Raw genomic sequence first — 22,126 nt, 5'->3', positions numbered from 1 at the left:
GATATTCGTCGCTTCATCGACAAGCAACCTCACCTCCAAGAGTTACTGTTGCTACTTTCCACTGCGCGGGCTAAGCGACAGTCCTTGAGTGGTCGCTGCATGGCTGCGACGTGACAATGGAAACCGCGCCGATGGTGGTGACGGGGACCTCGATGGGCAAGTGGATGGTGAGTCTTAGGCGAAACGCTGGAGGCCCATTCTTCTGTATGGGAAGTGCCGGAGAATGTGGCCGGGCTCATTGCAGTGGAAGCAGAGTGGGTGGCGTTGATCGGCCGTCCTCCAGAGGGCTGGTTTCTTGGCAGAGCTTGCTGAAAATTATCGTGCCGTTGTGGCCTTTGAGGAGGCACATAGCGCACCAGGCGTGGGCTGGAGAGACGCCTTAAGCTGCGTACCACCACGGTGTAAGTCATGGCCTGTGGTTCTGTGACTGTGGGTGCAGCTTGACCAACGCGCAAACCCCGCTGGACTGCTTCCTGGGCCACGTCCCTTACTGGGGGGACGACTGTAGAAGTCGACAAGTTCCTCCTGGAAAATCTCACGAATGACTTCCGCAGATTTTCGTTGATCCTCCCTCTACTATGAAATTCGTTTCAGGGAAAGTATTGCTTATATGTACTCAACTAATAACGTGCACCTGTTCATGAAATCGTTCGAACTCTTATTCTTCCGGTCAGGCTGATCTTATCAGGGTCGCTTTTAGCGAACCGTTTGATCGCGTGTCTCACGGCAAACTTCTTGTTAACTCGGTTTTTCGACTTTCATTATTGTGATAGCGCGAAGCTTGCTGTGCCATCATTGCGGTTTTGCGGACCATGATTCCGTGCGGCGTTATCATGACGCTCGAGCCTATATATTGCTGCGCGCTTTTCAATAAACGTTCTTCGTTCGTCGTCCACGTCTGGCGTCAGTCATATCATCTGGCGACGAGGCACACCGGCAAAGCGTGGGGCAGCCTCGGCACTGCGGAAGAAACGTTCTCCGCTAAAAAGACCAGCCAGTGCACCCCGCACGTTCTTCGAATGCCTGAATGTCGGCTGAGCTGTACAGACTTTGTCAAAAGTAACCAGGCTCCATGGTTTGCTTCACATTCGTATAACAGAGCCGTAACAGAGCCGTCACGGCTGCCCTAAAAATCAAAGTTTTTTGAAGGTGAGAACAGGGGCTCTTCCTACCATACAAAGATTTAGACCTCGAGGGCTGGGATAATAGCTTTAATATACGACTGAGAAGAAAAACGTGAAGCCTGGTTACTTTTGACGAAGGCTGTACCTGTTCGAGGAGCACGACAGCGAACGGAAGCGTCGACTAAAGTCCAGCGAGAACGCTGACGGAGGGAAGACAGACGCAGCGTGCGATGAGTACTGCCAAAATTCTTACAGAGAAATAGCGGAGTCTGATGCTAAAACTGAGAACTTCGAATCATACGGGAAGCGTTTTGAACTCTTTGTTGGCGCGAACAAAATCGCTGAAGGGAAGAAACTGTCTGTAGTTTTAACTGTTATTGGCGCGGAAGCTTAGGTGCTGGAAAGTCTGTGTTTCGAAGGAAGAAGAGGTAGACGTGTATCATTTTAGAAACTTTACTCTATGAAGTTAAGAAGTGAGTGTTGAAGTGGAAGACAAGCCATTCAAAATGCAGATCGACACCAGCGCGGCGGTTTCAATTGCTCCAGAGAGTGTGTACAATTCTGTCTTTCCGCACGGGAAGTGTGTGCGCACTAGCATGGCACTGCGCACCTACACAGGGAAGCAGTTGTCTTTGAAAGACCAGTGTGACGCGTCAGTCGCGTACGACAACCAGCGCATGAATCTGCCCGTTTTCGTAACGCGCGATAACGGGAGGCGGCAACCAGCACTGTTAGCTCGCAACTGACTTGAACGCCTTCAGTTGGAGTGGTGGCAGATAAGCCAGATTTCAGATGGAAGCCACGTTGGAGCACTGCATGAAAACATGAAAAATTCCTTCGGTTTTCTCGAACACACTGGGCACAGTACGCAATTTTGAGGCAAAGATTGAGTTGATATAGAATGCTGCTCCCGTTCTCAGTCGCGCACGGTCAGTTCCCTTCGCGCTACGTGAAAGGGTAGAAAAACAGCTCTGCTAAATGGTACAAACAGGCATGCTTCGGCAAGTTTCACACAGTGATTGGGCAACACCAGTTGTAGTGGTCCAGAAGAAAGTTGGCAGCCTGCGGCTATGCGGAGATTATAAAGTTACGGTAAACCCAGTGTTGAAGACCGAACACTATCCGTTACCAAGCCCGGAGGACCTGTATTCAACACTAACAGGTGGAAAGATTTTTTTTTGTGTGCTCGACCTGTCTGCTGCCTACCAACAAGTGCCACTCGCGCCAGAAGCCAGACCACTTTTCACTATCAGCCCTAGTTTGGGCTTTCAAATTTAAACGCCTTCCGTACGGGGTGGCTAGCGCTCCAGCCATTTTCCAAGCCTTGATGGATGAAATTTTGAAGGGCATTTCGAGAGTTGGATGCCACATTGATGACGTCATTGTGGCAAGCTCGGACATGAACGACTGCCAAAAGACACTCGAACGTGTCTTGCCGCGATTGTGTGTCTACAACATCACATTGAATGTTGGTAAGTGCCATTTTTTCCAAGGCTTGGTAACTTATTTGGGTCACAAAATGACGGCGGAGGGCATTTACCCCACTGACGCCAAAGTAAAGGCAATTCTGGAAGCGACGGAGCCAAGTTCAGTTTCCGAACTGAAGTCGTACCTGGGGATGTTGAATGTTTATTCCAAGTTTTTGGATAACGTGGCCACAGCAGCACAGCCACTTTACCAGCTTCTAAAGAAGGATCAAAAGTGGTCACGGTCTAAAGAATGCAGCGACTCTTTCCGCTCCACCAAAAAGCTGCTCACAGTGAAGTGTTGACATTCTACGCCGTCAATAAACCGATCGGCATGCTTTCACGAGACAGCAGGCGGCAGCGAACAGCGGCAAATTGTGCGCCATTTTAGATAGAAGGGCCTGGGAAGAGGAAAAGAAACGAAGAAAAACAAAAAGAGGGTGCCAGATAAAGCATGACCTGACGTTTGTCTCTTGTGCTGCAGGAGTTGTGTATGAAGTGCCGTTCACGAGCGGGAAGACCTATATGTAGGTCAAAGAGGAAGGTGCTTGAATACCCGCCTACGAGACCACAACACTTCTTTGAAAGGGGCTCGGTCGTCAAATTTAGCTTTACATTACAGGAACTGTCCCCGGAATAACCAACCTGTTTCTTTTGAAAAATCATGCGCCCCCATTTTTAATGAAACTAGGATCCTGTACAAACACAAAGGTAAACTAACAAGGGAAATCAGTGAAGCGTTTCATATCCGCAAAAACATTGACACATGCGTGAGCACCCCCTCTGTAACAGTTCATGACTGTGAAATAATTTATCTTGATTCAGGTTATTGATGTTGTTGGGACTGGGAGTCCGAGCCAGGAAACGGTCGAGGCGACGGTGAGTCAAATGAACTTTATGTACAGTATGTACAAGGGCTTTTACATGATACAAGGGCCAAGAGCACCACGGGCTAGCACAAAGACGAAGAGCGGCCCCGGCGGCGAGCGTAGCTCCGGCGTGATGGCTCTTCTGCTGCCCGTCTGCTGCTCGGGTTCAGCGCGGCTCCGTTCTTATAGCCGCTGGTAACGGTTACGGCAGCCAGCCGTTCAAATCCTCCAATCACTGGCCACCATTCAAATTAGACCAATGGTCGAGAGCCGGCGAGCGCCGGAGGAGTTCGCACCGACGGAGAGGAGGAGAGGAGGAAGGGTCCGTGTCGGCGCCGCGGTGTCGGGATGAGTCACGCTGCATGTCGCGACTTGTCCGAGAAAGTCTGGGCCTGCTTTGAGTGTCGGCGAGCGCGCAGCGCTTGTTTAGACAGGCCCGCCAGCGAAATGTGGGCGCCGGCCCGACAGCACCACCGCCGCCAGACAATGCGCCACGAAGACGAGCTACTTCCGCGTGGCTCGGATGCGGGGCGCGCTCGTACGCCAGGCTCCTCCAAGTTCTCGTCCGGTGTTCAGCCGCAGGTAGCTCCAGGCTCCTTTCCGAGAACGGGTCCCGCTCGTCAGGACAGGATCACTGCTCCGCAGCTTAGTCGCCCAGGTGACTGGATCAGCTTCTCTCGGTCCGTCGGAAGAGCTTGCTTCTCAGCATCGGTCGTTGATCGTTCTGCATGTTGCGAAGAACCGACCTACAACAGGCAACACCCAACACGAGCAAGTGCCCTCTGTCACCCGTCAATACACCAGACTTAAGGGTCACAAAACTCCGCTAGCAATAGTTCTGTCCCCTTTTTGTTGCCTCTCCAACAAGAGACGCATGTGGGATACGAGAACTTGAAAGTAATTAACTCAAACAAAGTGTCAAACACATGAAACACTCGGAATGAAATGAATGCAAAATAAATTCGCTCTCTTGAGATCACTCGGCCAGAAAAATACTCAGCTGAGGCCAGAAATGAGGATATCAATTTTTCTCCGATCTGCGAGCGAACTTAACAGCTGTTCGCGAAGAGACAAAATGTAGGTCACGAGGAGGCGAAGCCAGCCTTGCTTAGAACACACGGCTTAGTGCGTCTACGTTCGCGTTTTCCTCGCTTCTAACGGACGGTAAACGACACCCGCTACAGCGGAAACTAGTGACTCTGCCTCTTTCGCTGTGCTGCGCTTTTTTCTCTCTCTCTCTCTACTACCGTGGTAGCTAACGTCTCTGCCTCTTTCGCGGTAGACGCGCTTTTCTTTCTCTCTCTACTACCGCGGTAGCTAATGTCTCTGCCTCTTTCGCGGTATACGCGCTTTTCTTTCTCTCTGTACTTGTCTTTCCAGTTTCTACGGGAGCTACAGTACGACAGCGATTCGCTTTCATAGACTGGCAACTTGTCCCTTTCTTTGCGCTTCGCGCGCCAGTCGCGACGTCCCATAGCGAGTGCGCAACGCTTCCGATGGGACCGTTCTTTCTTTCTCTCTGTTCGTGGGGGCAAGTCAGACCTTGCACGAGTCTTGACTTTCTCGCGCATCCGTTTGCCTTTCCGCTCGGTGTGTAGTTCGCCTCTACACGGCCTTTTGATTTTACGACTGTGCGATGTCAGTGCACGTTAAAGAAGCCCAGGTGGACGAAATTTCCGGAGCCCTCCACTACGGCGTCTCTCATAGCCTTAGTTGCTTTGGGACGTTAAACCCCATAAACCAAACCAAACCAAGCCTACTAAGTGGCGTCATTTCGAATCGCGGCTTTCTATCGCGATAACTGTGCTTGGCTGAGCACTGAGACGATTTCTTCTTGGCAATTTTCTTGCCCCTGTCACTGCGGCCTCGTACAATCTTTCGCTCTTTCAGCCGTACACGCGCTTTCCTTCCGCGCGCGTGCCGCTTTCTATGGGAGCGCGGTTTCTCCCGTGAATGCAGTGGAAAGCGAGATCCCGCATGAGAGCACGTGCCTTTGCGCGTCTCGCTCTCTCTGTGCTGGCGGCAAGATTCACACTTGTCCCGCTCCTTAATTTTTCGCCTCACGGGCAGCGCTCTCTTGTATCTCAGTTTCCCCCCAAGATACTCTTTCCCGCAAGAATACTTGTACGATTTCTTTTTGCAGTTTATTCGACTGCTCAGATCTATGTGCCTCGACCCACTGATGCGCTTCGCTTTGCGCGATAGTAATGCCTCGCACATTTCTTTAGCTCTGGTTCTGACGCTAGTTTCAGGGCTGACAACGTGACTGACTTTACTGAAGTCATTTTGCCGGCGACGCTGGCGCTTCCGATGGTGGAAACCCGTTTTCGCGCGTTTGCCCTTTCTCTCTTTTCGGCCGCGCCTGTCTTTCTGATGCCTGCCTTTCATCTTTCGGCGCCACCACTCTTTCTTTTGCCTGCCTTCCATCATCTTTCGGTGGCAGCTCTCTCTCTCGAGCTTGCCTTCACTGTCCTTTCGGCGGCAGCACTGCTTGTCTATCACCTTGTGGTGATAGCTCACATTTCGGAGCTGGCTGTTACTTTCCTTCCGATTGCAGCTTTCTTTATTGTGCTTTCCTTTCATTTTCTCCTGAGGAAGCACATGCTGCTTTCGTCGCCTAGGTTCCTGTTCTCTGACAATGTCACTGTGATTCTCAGCCGATTCACGTGAGCTACCTCGATCAGACCTGTCTTTGGCGCCTTCACCAAGTTCCTCAAAGCTGCGCTGTTCCTGCTCAGCGTCTCTGAGTGCGCATTCGGCCTCATCTTTCTCGGACGGGTTGACGTCTACCGCCGCTATGTTGTCTGGAACGTTCTGTTTTCCACTGTCGTCCAGCACCTTAGCTTCTTCAGGCGCTGACGAACCAGTGTTTTCTCCTGACATGAGTGCTGGCATGCAGCTCTCGTCATGCTTCTGACGCGTTTCAGCCAATTTCGGATGAGGGTCGGCTCTGCACTCAGTCGCGGTGTTCTCGCTACTGCAGCTGCTTTCTGGAAAGTCGCAAAGCTCAGAGCAGTGCGAAAGCACGGGACTCGTTTCGCATCGCTCGCTGCAAACACTAGCGCACAACTCAGCGTCCGCAAACTCTATATGCGTCCGCATCCGTTGATCGGAAGTCTCAGGTCTCTGCATTTCTGTTGAATGCGCTGCACAACACGGTGTGCCGTCCTCGTTTACTTCGCTTGCGTCGGCGCAGGCGTTTTCATTAATGTCCAGACGGACGTCCTCTCTGCCCTGTTCGGCAACTTCTGCTTTCGACACGCTAGGAGATTCGCTTTCCGGTAACTCCGCCACAATCTCAATGGGCGAGACCTCTGTTAGTGCATCGTCCGATGCTGTGACTAACTTATCCGATGGTGTAGAGGTTTTCTCAGTTGGCGAATTCGGGGCAATTCCCAATGTTACCGCAGCAGTTACATCTGCCATGTACGGACTACCTTCCTCTGTGCCGCACTGGCAGCTCTGCTCTACAGCTACGCACTCTACCTCTGCGTCGCGATCTTCCGACCCTTCAGCATTTTCGAGCCACTCTAAAATGTCGGCTTTAAACTGGTACGGAAAATCGTTAAACGATGGGGTGCTATTCTCTCGCAGGTACCTTTGGCGAAGGTCCAGCGGTGACACGTTATATCTCGCCAGTAAGAAGCTTTTCAGCTCATCGTAGTCCGCCAAGCCGTCGTCCAACAGGCGCTTGACAACGTCATACGCTTCGCTGGAAAGCAGGGCTACCAACTTCTGTGCCCAACCATTCCGCTCAACGCGCTTTCTCTCGCAGACGCGCTCGAACTCCGCAAGATATTTCGCCATATCTTCGGCGATCACGAAGGGCTGCGGCCTGTCTCTCAGCTGCTGACCGTTGGTCTCATGCAGAGCGAACAATGTTCTATATCTCTCATAAAAGATCTCGTGTGCTTCAAGCTCCAGGTCCATCAGTTTCTTAGCGCGGGCATGCCGTTTTATCTCGAGCTGCCTCCGTTTTTCTGCCTCTTCGCGCTCAAGCTGCTTCTGTTTTTCTGCCTCCTCGCGCTCACGGCGTTTTTCGGCCTCCTCGCGCTCACGGCGTCTTTCGGCCTCCTCGCGCTCACGGCGTCTTTCGGCCTCCTCGCGCTCACGGCGTCTTTCGGCCTCCTCGCGCTCACGGCGTTCTGTGATCTCTTCCCAGGCCTCATTGGCTTCCTCAGCCGTTACATTCTCCTTTCGCATGATCTCAAGAATCGCATGCTTTCGTTTTGCGGGGCCCAAATCAATGCCCAACTCTTCACAAATTTCGATGAGTTCCTTCACTTTGAAGTTCTCCATCGCGCACAATAGCCTCTTGTAGTTTGCCCTTTTCTTAGAATTCCCTTGCCGTTCACTACTATAACGCTACTAGTATGACACGCGCAAGTAATTCTTTCCAAAACGCCTCGTTTACTCCCTCTGCACCAGCTTTCGTTTCAAAGCGCTCCGGCTTGGCTCGAAACAGCAAAGCTCTCTCCAGTGCAACACACCGCCCTACTCTAAACTACAATCACGTGTGCTAGAGCAGTCTGGCGAATTGAGGGGAAAACATCAGGCACTCACCGCGCCGAGGTAGCTGACGCCGGTCGATCCCGCAGCTGCCATCCACTGTTGGGACTGAGGCATCCGAGCCAGGAAATGGTCGAGGCGACGGTGAGTCAAATGAACTTTATGTACAGTATGTACAAGGGCTTTTACATGATACAAGGGCCAAGAGCACCACGGGCTAGCACAAAGACGAAGAGCTGCCCCGGCGGCGAGCGTAGCTCCGGCGTGATGGCTCTTCTGCTGCCCGTCTGCTGCTCGGGTTCAGCGCGGCTCCGTTTTTATAGCCGCTGGTAACGGTTACGGCAGCCAGCCGTTCAAATCCTCCAATCACTGGCCACCATTCAAATTAGACCAATGGTCGAGAGCCGGCGAGCGCCGGAGGAGTTCGCACCGACGGAGAGGAGGAGAGGAGGAAGGGTCCGTGTCGGCGCCGCGGCGGCGGGATGAGTCACGCTGCATGTCGCGACTTGTCCGAGAAAGTCTTGGCCTGCTTTGAGTGTCGGCGAGCGCGCAGCGCTTGTTTAGACAGGCCCGCCAGCGAAATGTGGGCGCCGCGGCACGACAATGTGTCACAATGGCTTTTGGTGTTGCCATGCGCTCTTGGTTGTCGAAGGAGTATATTTTGCGTGTTGTTTGCAATAAACTTTCAGTTGATAGTCAGCGCCGGTTACTGTCTTCTTTCTTTGTCCCTCGTCTCGGCGCTGTTTTTCCCAGCAACACTTCTCCAACACACACTTCTTCCTCTTCTTGATTGGCGTTCTCGTCTGCACGAGCGCTGGCGTCAAGATATAAACGACTTGCCTCAAAGTGTCTCCTGTAATGCACGCATGTTTGGAGACGACTGCGTCATCTACCGTACTATCAGTAACGTCTGTCACCAAGCCGCTCAGCAGTCTGATCTTAACAGCGTTCTAGAATGGTGCAGCAACACGATAATGACCCTAAACGCCACTAAATGTAAATGCATATCCTTCTCCCGCCGTCACAGCCCCTCTCTCTTTCCTTACACAATCGCTAACACGCCACTAGAGCTTGAACATTCTTATAAGCACCGCGGTATAACCGTTTTTCGAGATCTGTCTTGGCGCACACACGTTACCGCTATCATCTCGGCATCTAAAAACATTGGGCTTTTTTGAAACGTCATTTATGAAACGCCTCGTTACATGTTAAACTACTCCCCTACGAGACATTTGTTAGGCCGAAACTCGAATACACATCGCCCATCTGGAACCCGCATCAATCATATCTCATCGACACATGAGAATCTGTTCAAAATCACGCTATTAGATTCTTTCACTCCCTGTACTCTTATGACGTCAGCGTTTCATCTTTAACATCAGAATCTGGCTTGTCACACTCTCTAGTCGACGCCGCATTGCCAGCCTGTCCTCGCATCCAAAGTTCTTGTTTTCTTCCCTTAATCAAGCACCCTACATCACAGCAGCGTCCCGCATATCCCACCGCACCAGCCATCAGTTTCAAGTTGCGCGCCCAAGAGCTTGAATCGGTATATTCACTGCTTCCATTCTCTTCCGAACCGCCACAGACTGGAACACAGTTCCCCCAGACATCACTGGTACAGCGTGCCCATCTTTGTCTTTACAACTATTAAATGACCATTTTGTTCAACGATTATTCTACACGAGACGTTTTTATTTGTATAGATACTCACCCCTTATATAATGCCCGCTACGCGGAAGTTTAAGGCAATAAACTTAACTGAACTGTACCGCCATTTTTGGTATTTTCATGGGACGCTTTTGAAGTTGCACTAACATGCGTGGCAGTCTTCGGTGAATGCCTAGAAGTTAAAGATTAAGCAAAAATCATATTATGATGATTAGTTTAAATACTGGCCGCGATAGAAGTTAATCCTAGCGCGAAGAGTCTCTGACAGGTTGGTGTGCGCTTCGAACTTCACAACAAGCAAGACTGCATAGCATCGGCCGTATTCCTCCTTTTCTAAACATGTGGGCGATAACGGCGCCTTATGCCCGCACGCCACATGGTTACTTTAGTCCAGGTCGCATTCATAACTGAGTTCAGTGCCAAATAGCGGTTTTTCTTGGACGCGACCACATTTCCATTTCCTGAACTTTAGCTCTACAACGTCTGCGACCGACGAAATTTCTCCGGCACAACAGAAGTAGGCGCTGTGAGTGCGTATCCCCTACAAAAAAAGTTTTAGACAGTCTATAGTGTGTCTATAGACTTCTGTCTATAAAATCTGTAGACTGTCTATAGACAAATCCTAGAGAAAGTATATAGGAAACACAAATGCCATAGACAGTCTATAGACAATCTATAGATTTATGGCCATACAATTTTAGTAGACTTTTGTCCATAGACAGTCTGTAGACTGTGAATAGACAAAAAGCAATATATATAGCGGAAGTCAGTAGAGTCAATAAGAAGTCTACAGACTGTCTATAGACCATTTTTATAAGGGATATGATACGCACACGCATTTATCGTCGAACTCTTTGCCGGAGGCGGCCAGGTGCGGCCGGTTGCCGTAGGGCACGTAGTCGTCGCCGCACTCCCGCAGCGTTTCCATCTTGCAGTCGGCCTTCAGCCCAGCCCGGCACGAGGCTGCGAAAGAGGAGCGGATTCCAAAATTAGTCGGATAATTTATTTATTTATTCATGATACCTTACAGGGCCCAGATGGGCATTGAGTAAGGGGGGCAAAAACAAAAAACGACAAAATGTGCAAAAGAAACTCGTTAATACAACATGAGATACAAAACATTACGTAAAAAGAAACTAATGTACAACGCAAAAATTAAAGGCGAAAATATACATAGGATACAAGGTACTTATTAGTAGCATGAATGCCGGACATACGGCCAAAACAAGACACAATGGCAACGAAGGAACAAAAGTACACTGCGACAAAGAAAATCAAAGATAGGAGAAAAAGCGACGTCATATGAGATTTACGTAGCTGATCCTGGAATGGTTGATGGTTGCCGATGCATGCGACACTGTCACGAAGATCATTCCAAAGAGCGACGGCACGTGGAAGTGCAGATGAATTAAAAGCAAGGGTTCTTCCGTGAATGCGTTTTATGCTGTTGTTGTTATGTAGGCGGCATGAAATACGTGTAGGCGTTTCAAGAAATAATGGAGATGGCCTTGTGCTGTAAAGATATTTATGAAATAAGCACAAAAGCCCAATGGAACGGCGAATGTCTAAAGGCTCGAGGCCGATATCAAGTTTTATCGCTGTTTTGCTGCAGTGAGGGCTGTATTTGCGTGTAATGAAGCGAGCGGCTCTGTTCTGGATGGATTCTAACATGCTGATTAAGTATTTTCGATATGGAGACCATGTAGGTGATGCAAATTCAAGTGACGGCAGTACGATTGTGAGATATGCCAGGAAGGGAATTTTGACGCTGCTGTTCTTCTGCTGTTAAAACCTGTTCGGTACATCTTTCTAATGGGGCACGATTGCCGTGAAACAGGAGGTGGGGCGAGCCAGGAAACTGTTCGCGGCCTTAAGAATAAATTTTACGCCTAAAGAAAAGTAACTGGTGTAACGGCTTCATCAGGCTCACTTGTAAAAATCGGCAATATATTTGGTAGTTCTGGTGGTCATGAAATCCAAATATATTTTTTCTTGCGCTGCAAAGGATTACGTGAAAGACAGACAACAAAAGTTAAGGACAACGCAGCGAGCTAAGTAAAGAAAAATGATAGGTGTAAAGTGAAGAGACCGGAAGCGGGCAGAGTGGGTGAGGGAACAAACGCGGGTTAATGACATCCTAGTCGAAATGAAGAGAAGGAAATCTGCTTGAGCACTGCATGTAATTCGAAGGCAAGACAAGCGATGGTCCTGAACAGTAATGCAATGGATTCCAAGAGAAGGCCAACGTTGAAGAGGGCGGCAGAAAGTTAAGTGGGCGGATGAGATTAAGAAGTTTCCGGGGATACACTGGCCGCAGCAGGCAAAGGACAGGGTTAATTGGACAGAAATGGGAGAAGTCTATGCCCTACAGTGGGCTTAGTCAGTTTGTTGGTGATGAGGCAACAAAAACGTCAGAAATTAACTACAGTTTTACGTGGCGAAACTCCAAGTGTGTGTACACATAAGAACACACTTCTTTGGACTGGGTTGCAGATAAGGACTTTGGAAGTTGAGACGAGCGAATTTTCGTTGAAGAAGCGAAATGACGCAGTAATTGTCTCACATCTTGGCTAAATAAATAAACAAAATAAGTTAATAAAATTAAAATTAAAAATAAATAGAGTTAAATAAATAAATTAAATAAGTTAAAAAAATCGGACCTGAATCTTTTGTTCAATACTTTCAATTTTTGTTTTAGTAGCGATGACCGTTAAGACATCAGTGAGATTGAGATCACATGAGGCACACGCAAACTGCAATATAACCGCTACTTTTCATTTAATTGATTCAAACTATTACGCTAAACTGCACCAGAAGCCCAGATGGCAGCAAGTGAGCAAAGAGCTATGATATTGTGGTCTCGTGCTCACTTGTGAAATCGCAGCCCTCTTTAGACTTCTTAATTTGTACTCTAAATTGTTTGAAGGACAAAATTGATTGTCATTTCACTGCTGATGGTAGGATAATTTCACGCGGTATTGATGCGCACTAATATTTTACGTATTATTCAAAAGCAAAAACACACTAGGAAAATGTTGGTGTCTCTACCGCTTTTGAAGATAGCGCCGGCTTGCCAACTCACTGATTACCTGCCTTTGTAATCAAGAACGGTTCCTGTATTTCCCTCTTCGTACACGGGCCGGTTCTGCTTAATACACTTGTGCACTCAAATGTTAGAGTGTGCCAAGATAGCTTGCCATGATCTAGATGGCCTGACGATGCAATGGGCCTCCACTGTGAGGCGGAGCTCTCTGTCGTCGAGACAGCGTCCTGTCTGGTTGGCGTAACACTTCTTGAAGCGCAGTTCAAAGAGGTTGGATGCGTCCTGTTCAGGTGCGCGCTTACTTGAGTTTTACAAGCTTTACAGAAAGTGATTGGGTGCTCGGGAAGACGGAGCGATTTCCAACACCTGGCATACTGTGGTCTACGAGAGCAACACAGCACTAGTGGACAACAAGAAGAAATCAAGACCTTTGTACGTTAAGATGCAAAGACTAGATGTGAATTAAGTTAGCTAAAGAAAAAAATCTTCAAGAAAAATGTGCGTCAAGATGCCAAGAATAGTTGTGTAATTAGCATAGAAATAAACACCGTTGAGCCGGGCCCCCCCTCGGCTGTGGTTTCGCGGATGATGGTAGACCCCCCCCCTTTTTATTTATTTATTTTTTTCTCTTTCTGCAATGCAAAATATTCTGTTTCCCTGTTGTTTATATTATATTGGTTTAAGCCCGTTGTGCTCTAAGCGGTGCGGGCCGGGCGCTATTATTTTTCTTTCCTTTTTACACGCCCACCCTATTTTTTTTGTTCAGGTGCACACTGAGAAAGAAACAGGGAATCGATTGATGAATACCTCGAGACCTGTTGCACTTAAGCAAGTTTTGTACACTGGAGTAGTACGGGATCAATACAGTATTGCAACGTGTTCCATGAAGTGAACAGAAGACAAAATTATTGAATAACTATCGGCGAAGTAGTCATATACCTTGACCTCCGGCTGGTTATCTCGTGTCCGCGGAGCCCTACACATACTCAGTGAAGGTGCCATTCACGTGACCACCAGCGGAACATTTTGTAATGATGCAAAGGTTAAACAAAATCATCCATTACGTTCAATAAACTTCAAACCATCCTTAATCCAGTGGCCGTATTCATGTCACGGCAAAGGGCGCATGGCTTCTGCTTACATTCGTATCCAACGCGTCGTATGTCCTTGGGGCAGCGAAACGTAAACGCCAGCCGAGTACAACGTACTGCGAGCACGTCGCTTCAACGATAGCCATAGTTCTTCGGTACCTGCGTGCCAGTCGGGATATGCAGAAATCATTTCCACTTAACGGAACTGCCCTGTCAAGAATCCGCCACGCGTCCGGTTTCAAGCGCCCATTGAAGACTTCATTCGAGCGTCTACGGTGAGAAGTCAGCGTTCATGCGGTTATTCGGAAAGTGGGAACGTGGTGAGGGAAGGGGAGCGAGCACCAACATGTTAAAGTGACAGCTATGATTCGATAGCGTTGAGAAGCTCCTGTCGACGAAGAGGGGGCGTCGGTGGAGTTAGGACGCGAAAATCCTGATTGGGCGATAGCGCCATGCCGCCACAGCCGCATGACCTCGTGAGGGAATTTGAAACCAACAACGCGCACGTGAAACGCGACGTCACTCGTGGAATGAAAGTAACTAAAAGATTATATTTAAAGCGAAATACAGGTCGCTGCATGTCTCAACTGATGTACTTTATGAGGTGATCTATATGGCTTACAGAAAAATCGTTAAAACTTTGGACGGGATTCGAACCCAAGACCTTTCGGGCACGAGCCAGACACGCTACAGGCAGGGCCATGCATCGCGGGGAAGCAAGCAAGTAAAATGGTATCTTACGACTGTATGCTAATGAGTATGCGTGTAATTAGAAAGGGCCGCAGGCCGCTATCGCGCCGTACTCTTACGGCACAGCTTAAGCGTCCCCCTTAATTTTAATCATCCATATGAGCCCGGCGAAACAAATCGGTTAGAGTTGGTTTCTTGCGAGATTTACGTCTTCGACTTGGTTGTGGTGATACTTACTTTTATAACTAAGAAATGTTTGCGATCTTCATGCAGCAGCTGTAGGGGATTTTTTTTTTGCGATAGCTGTTTAATGTGACCCGCAATACTCTGGGCTGCTTATTTCCGAACGCTTACACAGTTTCCCCGTCGTCAATGTGATGCCGTGTACCAACGCAAAAAACCGTTACGCTATTGACACTCAGCGTCAGTGAACACCTAGCAGCAATTAAGCCTGGAACTAAAGCTTTTAAGCATTGAAATGCACTCGCGCCGCCATGTTTCACAAAAAAAGAAAACACTTACCGGTTGCCTGCACCAATATTTTGCGGCACTTTTTCCGAACGTATTTCATAAAACTGCGAAGACTGTGTCCTTCGAAAAGGTGTAGTAAGCAACATAATAGCCGAAGATAGTATGAGATACACACACAAAAAAAGACTACAGCAGCTGTGGTTCACACAGACTGCACCAGTAAGAAGCTGTCGATGCCGCAAAAAAGAAGGCTTACCTATAAAGGACGCCGCGAGCAGCATGAACCCGAAGCCCCGTTTGGGCGCCATGTTCGGAACTCGTCGCCGTACAGCTACAGCGCACCAGTGCTTGAGGGGAAATGCAGCGAAGGTCTAATTGACCATGGAGATATCTAGGTAAGCTGAACCTGGCACGCGGTAAGTATTCTGAAAGAGAAAAACGAACGTTGTGATACAGAAGGCACCGCATAGAGTTTGGCATAGATCGCGCACGGGTCGGGTAATTAGTATGCACGACGGGTGCCTCAGCGTTCTCAGGCCAAAAACAAAAACGTAAAATAGCCGACCTCCGTGATTGCGTGCCAGTGAGACGCACGCCACGACGCTGACCGCTCTAACTGCTGTGCCCGCGGGCACTCAAGCGTCTTTGACTCTATTGGGGTGCTGTAATGAGCCGAGGCAGAATGTTTATAACGATAGTCGCTCAAATGTAGCCGCCCTGTGCAGACTAAACTTCAAATTACCGAAGAAGCGGCCAGGTGTTTTATATTAAGTGTAATTCAAATAGCGCAGGCAACCGAGCTAGGAAGTAATTTCTCAAAAATTCAGGGGGGTGGGGGGGGGGGGGCACTTTGTTGACCTAAAGTGCGGTGAGGCGAAAGCCTTGAGCGCGGTGTTGCTGCTTGTGTCACTGATGTGCTGTTAAGAGTTTAAGGTTCGCCTGTAAGAGTAAAACGCGACAGCGTCATGCAACGCTGCCAGGGAGTCCATAGAACGCCATCGCCCGTTCGGTTCTACGCCTTACTCGTCGGTAAATTAGTTTTTGAGGAAAGGAAATGTATCTGTCCGCATATCTCGGTGGACACCTCAAAATCGCCGTAACGGGAAGGGAGGAAGATGGGAGTGAACGAAGACACCGTATTCACTAGACGCGCATTTGTTCATTCCAAACCATCGAGCTGGCACGGCGGAGTGGTTAGCGTGCTCGTCTCGCACTGCGGAGACCCTGGTTCGATTCCACAACTCAACCCATTTCCTACTCGGTTTTATTTATTTATGGGGTCTGACTAGAAAGGTTAGGTTTGGTTGGTTGGTTTATGGGGTTTAACGTCCCAAAGCGACTAAGGCTATGAGAGACGCCGTAGTGGAGGGCTCCGGAAATTTCGAGCACCTGGGGTTCTTTAACGTGCACTGACATCGCACAGTACACGGGCCTCTAGAATTTCTCCCCCAAAGAAATTCTAGCCGCCGCGGCCTGGATCGAACCCGCGTCTTTTGGGTAAGCAGCCGAGCACCATAACCGCTTAGCCACCGCGGCGGGTAATTAGGCTGATTGGTCTTTACCATTGTTTTAATGCCATGCATCATGTCCTGTCACTCACTTGTCAAGTGATGGAACTTGACAGGAGAATGTTCGACACAATCTCTATGAAGCGTCTAACTATTAATGATGATTAATGATACTTAAGGATGACTTGCACATTTCGTGATACTAGTTAATGAATGGTTAGTGATAGTTAACGTGGCCTTAACTAGTACACTGATTAATTAGTGTTAGTTAAGGTACAGGCGCAGTGCACAGTCCCACATGGCACTTCTTAACTACTACTAATTACCAAGTAGTCCTTTAGTCATTAAGTACAATGATATAGTAATGAAATCCCTTAGCATCATGTTCTGATGTCTTTCGATTGCGCCCGATTAAGTATCGATTGGCTATTGATTGGCATATGCTGATATAAGGCATGCATTCGAAACGCGGACACATTTGCTAACACGTCCTGGTCACGACAGTATGAAGTATCTTAAAAATGCATACTACGAATGACCCACGAAAAGTTGGACAAACTTATAATTGAAACGGACGCGCCGTTCCTAGCCCGTCGCAGGCAAGACTTCGTGCAATCTTTCATGCATTGTTCCTGACGTCCATATTATATGTATGGACAAACTTTCCTGTTTTCGCCTAAGGTTGGTAAAGTGCTCGTCGACGAATGCGCTTATTGAGTGGGTTTGCCGCGAAGTGCAGCTGCGGACAAAGCATCCCGAGAAGAGGGAGGGGGGGGGGGGGTTGTCCAGTCGTCATGGTTAAAGAACATGTGAACCACTTCTCAATATAACTGCGTGAACTATACCGAATCGTGAGGGGTGGGTAGTTGTTCAGTTCATCATAAGCGCATAGCTTCCTATGACCAAAACGCAACCGAATACCTGAACGCAACGTACCACGTCTGAGGTGGTATTCTCTTCCTGCAAGGCGCTAAAGGACGAGCGATAAGCGGTTTATTTGTTCAGAGGTTTCTGGCACGGGTTTAACATGAAGAGCGGACATACGTTGAAAGAACGATGGGTTAGCAGTATTGCACTTGTAAAAAGTTTTAATGCAGATCAAGAGAAAGATGATACCACACAAGCGCTAAATGACAACTGGTTTTGTTGGCGGGTGGTCTCACTTTATAGTATAGCCCAACGTGCTGCGTGGCAAAGATGTCAAAAATGGATAATAACGTTTGCCTTCGCACGCGTTCTGCTATCTTGGCTCTTTCGTGACCACGTGTTAACTATCTTTGCCATCTTCCTCACGCAACGCTCCGGCATATGTAAGGTGTGATCAACCGCCAGTGAAACATGTTGTCAGTTAGCGCTTGGTGTGGCGTCGACTTTTTCGTGGTCTGTGTGCACTAAAAATCTTTACAAGGTCGATAAGCACCAACACCCGCAAAAAGAAGTTTCAATGAAAAAGGCAGATATGGGGCTCAGCGCTGGACTGAATATCCCTGCAAAAAATAAAGAGGAGTCTTATGTTTCACCTTAAAAGCAGGCAAGATAGCTCCTTCTTCTCTCTCCTCTTTTTCCTTTTCGTTTTTGCTCATGCGCGTAAACACCATTCCAAGAGAAGGCAAGCGGAGCAGGGGGCGGTAGAGATTAAGAAGTTTGCGGGAATATAGGGGCCGCAACTGGCAGAGGATGGCTAATTGGCGAGACATGGGAGAGGCCTTTGCCTTGCAGTGGGCGTAGTCAGGCTGATGATGATGATGATACACACCATTTGTTTCAGCACAGTGAATGACCATAACACATTACCTTCCACTGCGTGCAATTTCTGACGCCTTATTGGCATATTTATAGGTGTTTTATTTTTTAAAAATTATTCTAGCATCAGTACACATCACAAGCACACGTTACTAAGTCATACACACCACAAAGCGTTCACTAGGTGCCCTTCTAAAACGCTTGATACATCGACCCTTCAAGAACTTTGCGATGCATAGCCACCTAGCGCGCAGAGGCTCTGTGTTCGAACCGTAATGCCGGCTAATTTCTTTTAATTAGTAGTTGTTTTTATGTTCTAAAATATTCACCTTAGAGGAACCTCTTCGCTAATTTTGGCTTGATTTCAACCCTCCCCAAATTCGTTAGCTTCTTTAGAAACTTCTTGGATTTTTTCCCATTAACGCTGGACTACGGAGGGTGACGCCACCTTTCAGCAAAACGGGCTCCTTACGCTATCGCGTAAGGCGATACGTAGTGCTTTGATAAAAAAAAAAACCTACAAGGACAGCAGCCTTCAGTGCAGCGCGAGCGCATACATTCTTCTGTGCTGCTTCATGCCGTTGTGAAAAAACGTGTGCCAGGGGTGCGTCTGGTGCTACTGAACAACAATGGCTGAACTTATGATGGAGGCAGTGAAGGAAAATTTTGCTACTCGTTTCCAGGTTAGAAAGATCTTCTTTTGATTTCAATTGATGACGTAGTGTAGCAACAATAATGGCAATATTATTAATTTGTCATATACTACAATTAGCCGAAATATACTTCACAGACCGCAATAACATTATCGCTTGTGTGCGAGGTTGGGCGACCTAATTACAGAGCATGTGGTTCAACAACCAGCAATAACCAACTTCAATACCCGACAGAAACACCTGCTCCGGAGCGGACCGCCCTCAATCCGTCCACCAGATGTAGAATAAACGATTTTTGGGCCGCACCACCGGATATAACTAAACTTTCTTCGAGAGTCCAGTGTGTACCTTTATTTATAAATAACACTTCATGCCAGCAGGAACACTGCCAGAATAAAAAAATAAGGACAAGAAAAAAATACGGCCTGTAAAGCTATAGTTTGACGCAGTCAATTCGGAAAGAATCTGTTATAGGAAACATAGCTTGGTATCAGCTGTGAGTGATGCTTTTTTGTGTTGGTCGACCGGCATGTATGTATACTGGAAGCCAATGCAAGTAACCGGGCGGCGGCTCAGTGGCTTTGGCATTCGGCTACTGATTCTAAATTTATGGACTTGATCACGGCCGCTGCTGCCATGTTTTGATGCAAGCGAAGTGCACGAAAAAGGGTGTGTACGTCCTGCCGCTCACTGATGACTCCCTAGACCGCCTACGCCATGCCACCTACTTTTCGTCACTTGATCTCTGTAGTGTGTATTGGCAAATAGAGGTCGACCAACGTGACTGAGAGAAGACCGCCTTTATTACTCTTGACGAAAATATTGTGTTTCTGTCGTCTTTGTGGCGACCTCGCCGTCCAAGGTGATGGAGGATGGCCCGCCGTCTCTGCTGCCTCTTATGTGTAGCAGTGTTGACCCAGCAGGTCAACGTGATTCCAGCGTGGATGTCCCCTTGGAGCTGCCGGCGTCATCTAGTTTCTGCGACACAGATGACATAGAATACGGTGCTGGCTACACCGTGATGAAGAGTCAGCGCCTGAAAAGGAGGCTCTGCAAGGCCTCGAAAAGTGTCGGCAGAATGTGCGTACGAAGCTGCCTAACCAGCCTAATTCGAACAGCAAGAGAGTTAATGGGGCCACTGTGAGGGCGCAGATGCTCATTTACACAATTTTTATATCAATACCATCGACAGGCAGGCTGTTACTCTTGATCTTGCACTGTTGGTTCCGAGCCAAGTCAAGGAAGTGCGCATTGCGAGAAGGAATGTCCCAGCTGTTGACGTCTCCAACAGGGCCACCGCGGACAAGTTGACGGTTGTGTCAGAGCTTGGCAACATGCGCGTTCGCTCGTTCTTTGCACACGGCCTTAACACTACTGCGGGAGATATTTCTGATATAGACATCGAGATATAAGACACCTACTTGGTGAAACTACTGTCTTGCTCAGTTTCAACCACTGACATTCACCGCTTTGGGCAATCCACGTGTGAGAAATTATTGTTTTGAAGGCGCCATTTTTCCATCACACTTGAAGGTGGGATTTTTAAAACATCCAGTTGGCCCTTATGCACCGCGGCCACTGTAGGGCCGAAAATGCCTCAAGCTGGGACACGTGAGCGCTGCATGCACGAGCAAGGAAATCTGCTTGCGTTTTGCTGGTGACCACAAAAGACCTACAAGCGGAGCTGAAGTTCTCAAATGTGCAACTGCAAAGGATCTCATGAGGCAACCTTAACGCAGTGTCCGAAAGTAAAGATAGAGATGAAGATTTTAAAGGAAATGGTCAGAGATCAAACCGAGTTCCTGGAGGCAGCCGTAACGAGTATGTTGCTGTAACTGTGAACCTTAATGGGCACACCGCCTCCATTATCGGTGGATACATCTCACCTAGGAGTTGATTTGACGCAGCACGACTACAGCCACTTTTGGACAGCACTTCATAGCCCCATATAATATTCGGAGATTTCAGTGCGCGTCACCATTGCTGGGGAAGCGCGGTAACGAACGTTCGTGGTCGAGGGATATTGCCACATTATTGGATAACGCAGACCTTGTTGTTCTCAATGACGGAACGCCGACCTTTTTCAGCGGAATTGCCTACAGCAGGTGTCTGGGCCTGGCATTGGTGTCTGGTGTGTTGTCTGGGCCTGGCAGCCGTGCGCGGCGTGTGTGTGTGTGTCTGTGCAAGACATATGCTGCATGCGGAAGACATGCGCCCCATGTGCTACCTGTCCTCTCACTAGATGAGTGCGACCAAGTGTGTGCGTAGTCTCCTCTAAGCTAGAGCACTCCAAGGAATTCATTGTATTAAGACTTCATCACTCTGCATTCGCATCCTCACTCTCCTTTTTCCTTCCCTTTCCCCCTTCCCCAGTGTGTGGTAGCAGGCCAGGGTCACCTTATTTCCGGCCGACCACTTCACCTTTTCTTTCGTTAAAGTTTTTTCCTCTCTCTCTCTCTCTCAATGGCTAAAGGTAGGATCTGGGTTAAACCTGCACTTGTTGGGGACAAATTGGTTCAGTTGGGAGCGAAAAGAGCTGAGAGCGCTGAACGGAAATTTTCTACGAGAGAAATGAATGGGAGTGCGAACCTTTGAAACTCGGAAAGACATTCTCTAAATCGCGCCGAAAACATCCGTACTCGTGACTTTACCTTTTGCGTCACTGCAGGCGAAACTGAGTGCGCCCCTTCTTTCCCCTCCCCGATTCTTTTGCCCAGGTGCAGTGGACAGGCCACACGAGCCTCCTTAGTTTGTACGCATGGGCGTCTACTGCAGTTACGCTGCTATTTTTCATTTGGTTTATATTCACCGGCGTCGACAGGCTTTATTTTTTAACGGGAACGGGTTCAGTGTAGGTGCACAGCTTTCGATGCCTTAATAAATCTCCTCTTTGCTTCCCGTACCTCAATATATCGTGGTCATTTTTGCGAGGGTAGCCCATTCGTGCTAACTACCTTGCTCTGTAGTGTATTTTATAAATTTGTCGATAAGGTATATACTGTATTGCCGTCACATTAGACCAGCCAAGACTGCACGTAACTGCCCTCCTTGTGGCTAAAGAACACGAGTATATATACTATTTATGCATACCATTTTAGGCGAATGGTAGGAAGACGAAACCAAGGTAAGCTGGCAAGGAAAGGAAGCCGCCTCGTGCCTAACTTGGAAACCCACACGCACGGGAACCACTGCTTGAAAAAAAAACAAATGTGATGTCTGATTTGCACAGAAAGGAACTAAGCAGCATAGCCATGAGCGCTGTGTCGTGCGCTGTTTCGTTTGATATTA

General features: G+C 48.4%; 1 protein-coding gene across 1 annotated transcript in view; it reads right to left on the bottom strand.

Annotated features, from left to right (window-relative positions):
• LOC149327546 (uncharacterized) overlaps positions 1-15,449 on the bottom strand; it is a 39,767-nt gene extending 24,318 nt beyond the window's left edge. The window contains exons 1-2 of the mRNA XM_089562866.1: positions 15,191-15,449; positions 10,473-10,602 (exon numbers count right to left, since the gene is read on the bottom strand). Coding sequence (XP_089418992.1) covers positions 10,473-10,602; positions 15,191-15,242 — 182 coding nt within the window. The 5' untranslated portion in view covers positions 15,243-15,449. The remainder of the gene's footprint in view (positions 1-10,472; positions 10,603-15,190) is intronic.
• Positions 15,450-22,126: the final 6,677 nt, after the last annotated feature.

The sequence above is a fragment of the Amblyomma mixtum genome, chromosome 10 (genome assembly GCF_055824585.1).
Source record: "Amblyomma mixtum isolate Tamu chromosome 10, ASM5582458v1, whole genome shotgun sequence".
NCBI classification, from domain to species: Eukaryota; Metazoa; Arthropoda; class Arachnida; order Ixodida; family Ixodidae; genus Amblyomma; species Amblyomma mixtum.
This window is presented reverse-complemented; position numbering and strand designations above follow the sequence as displayed.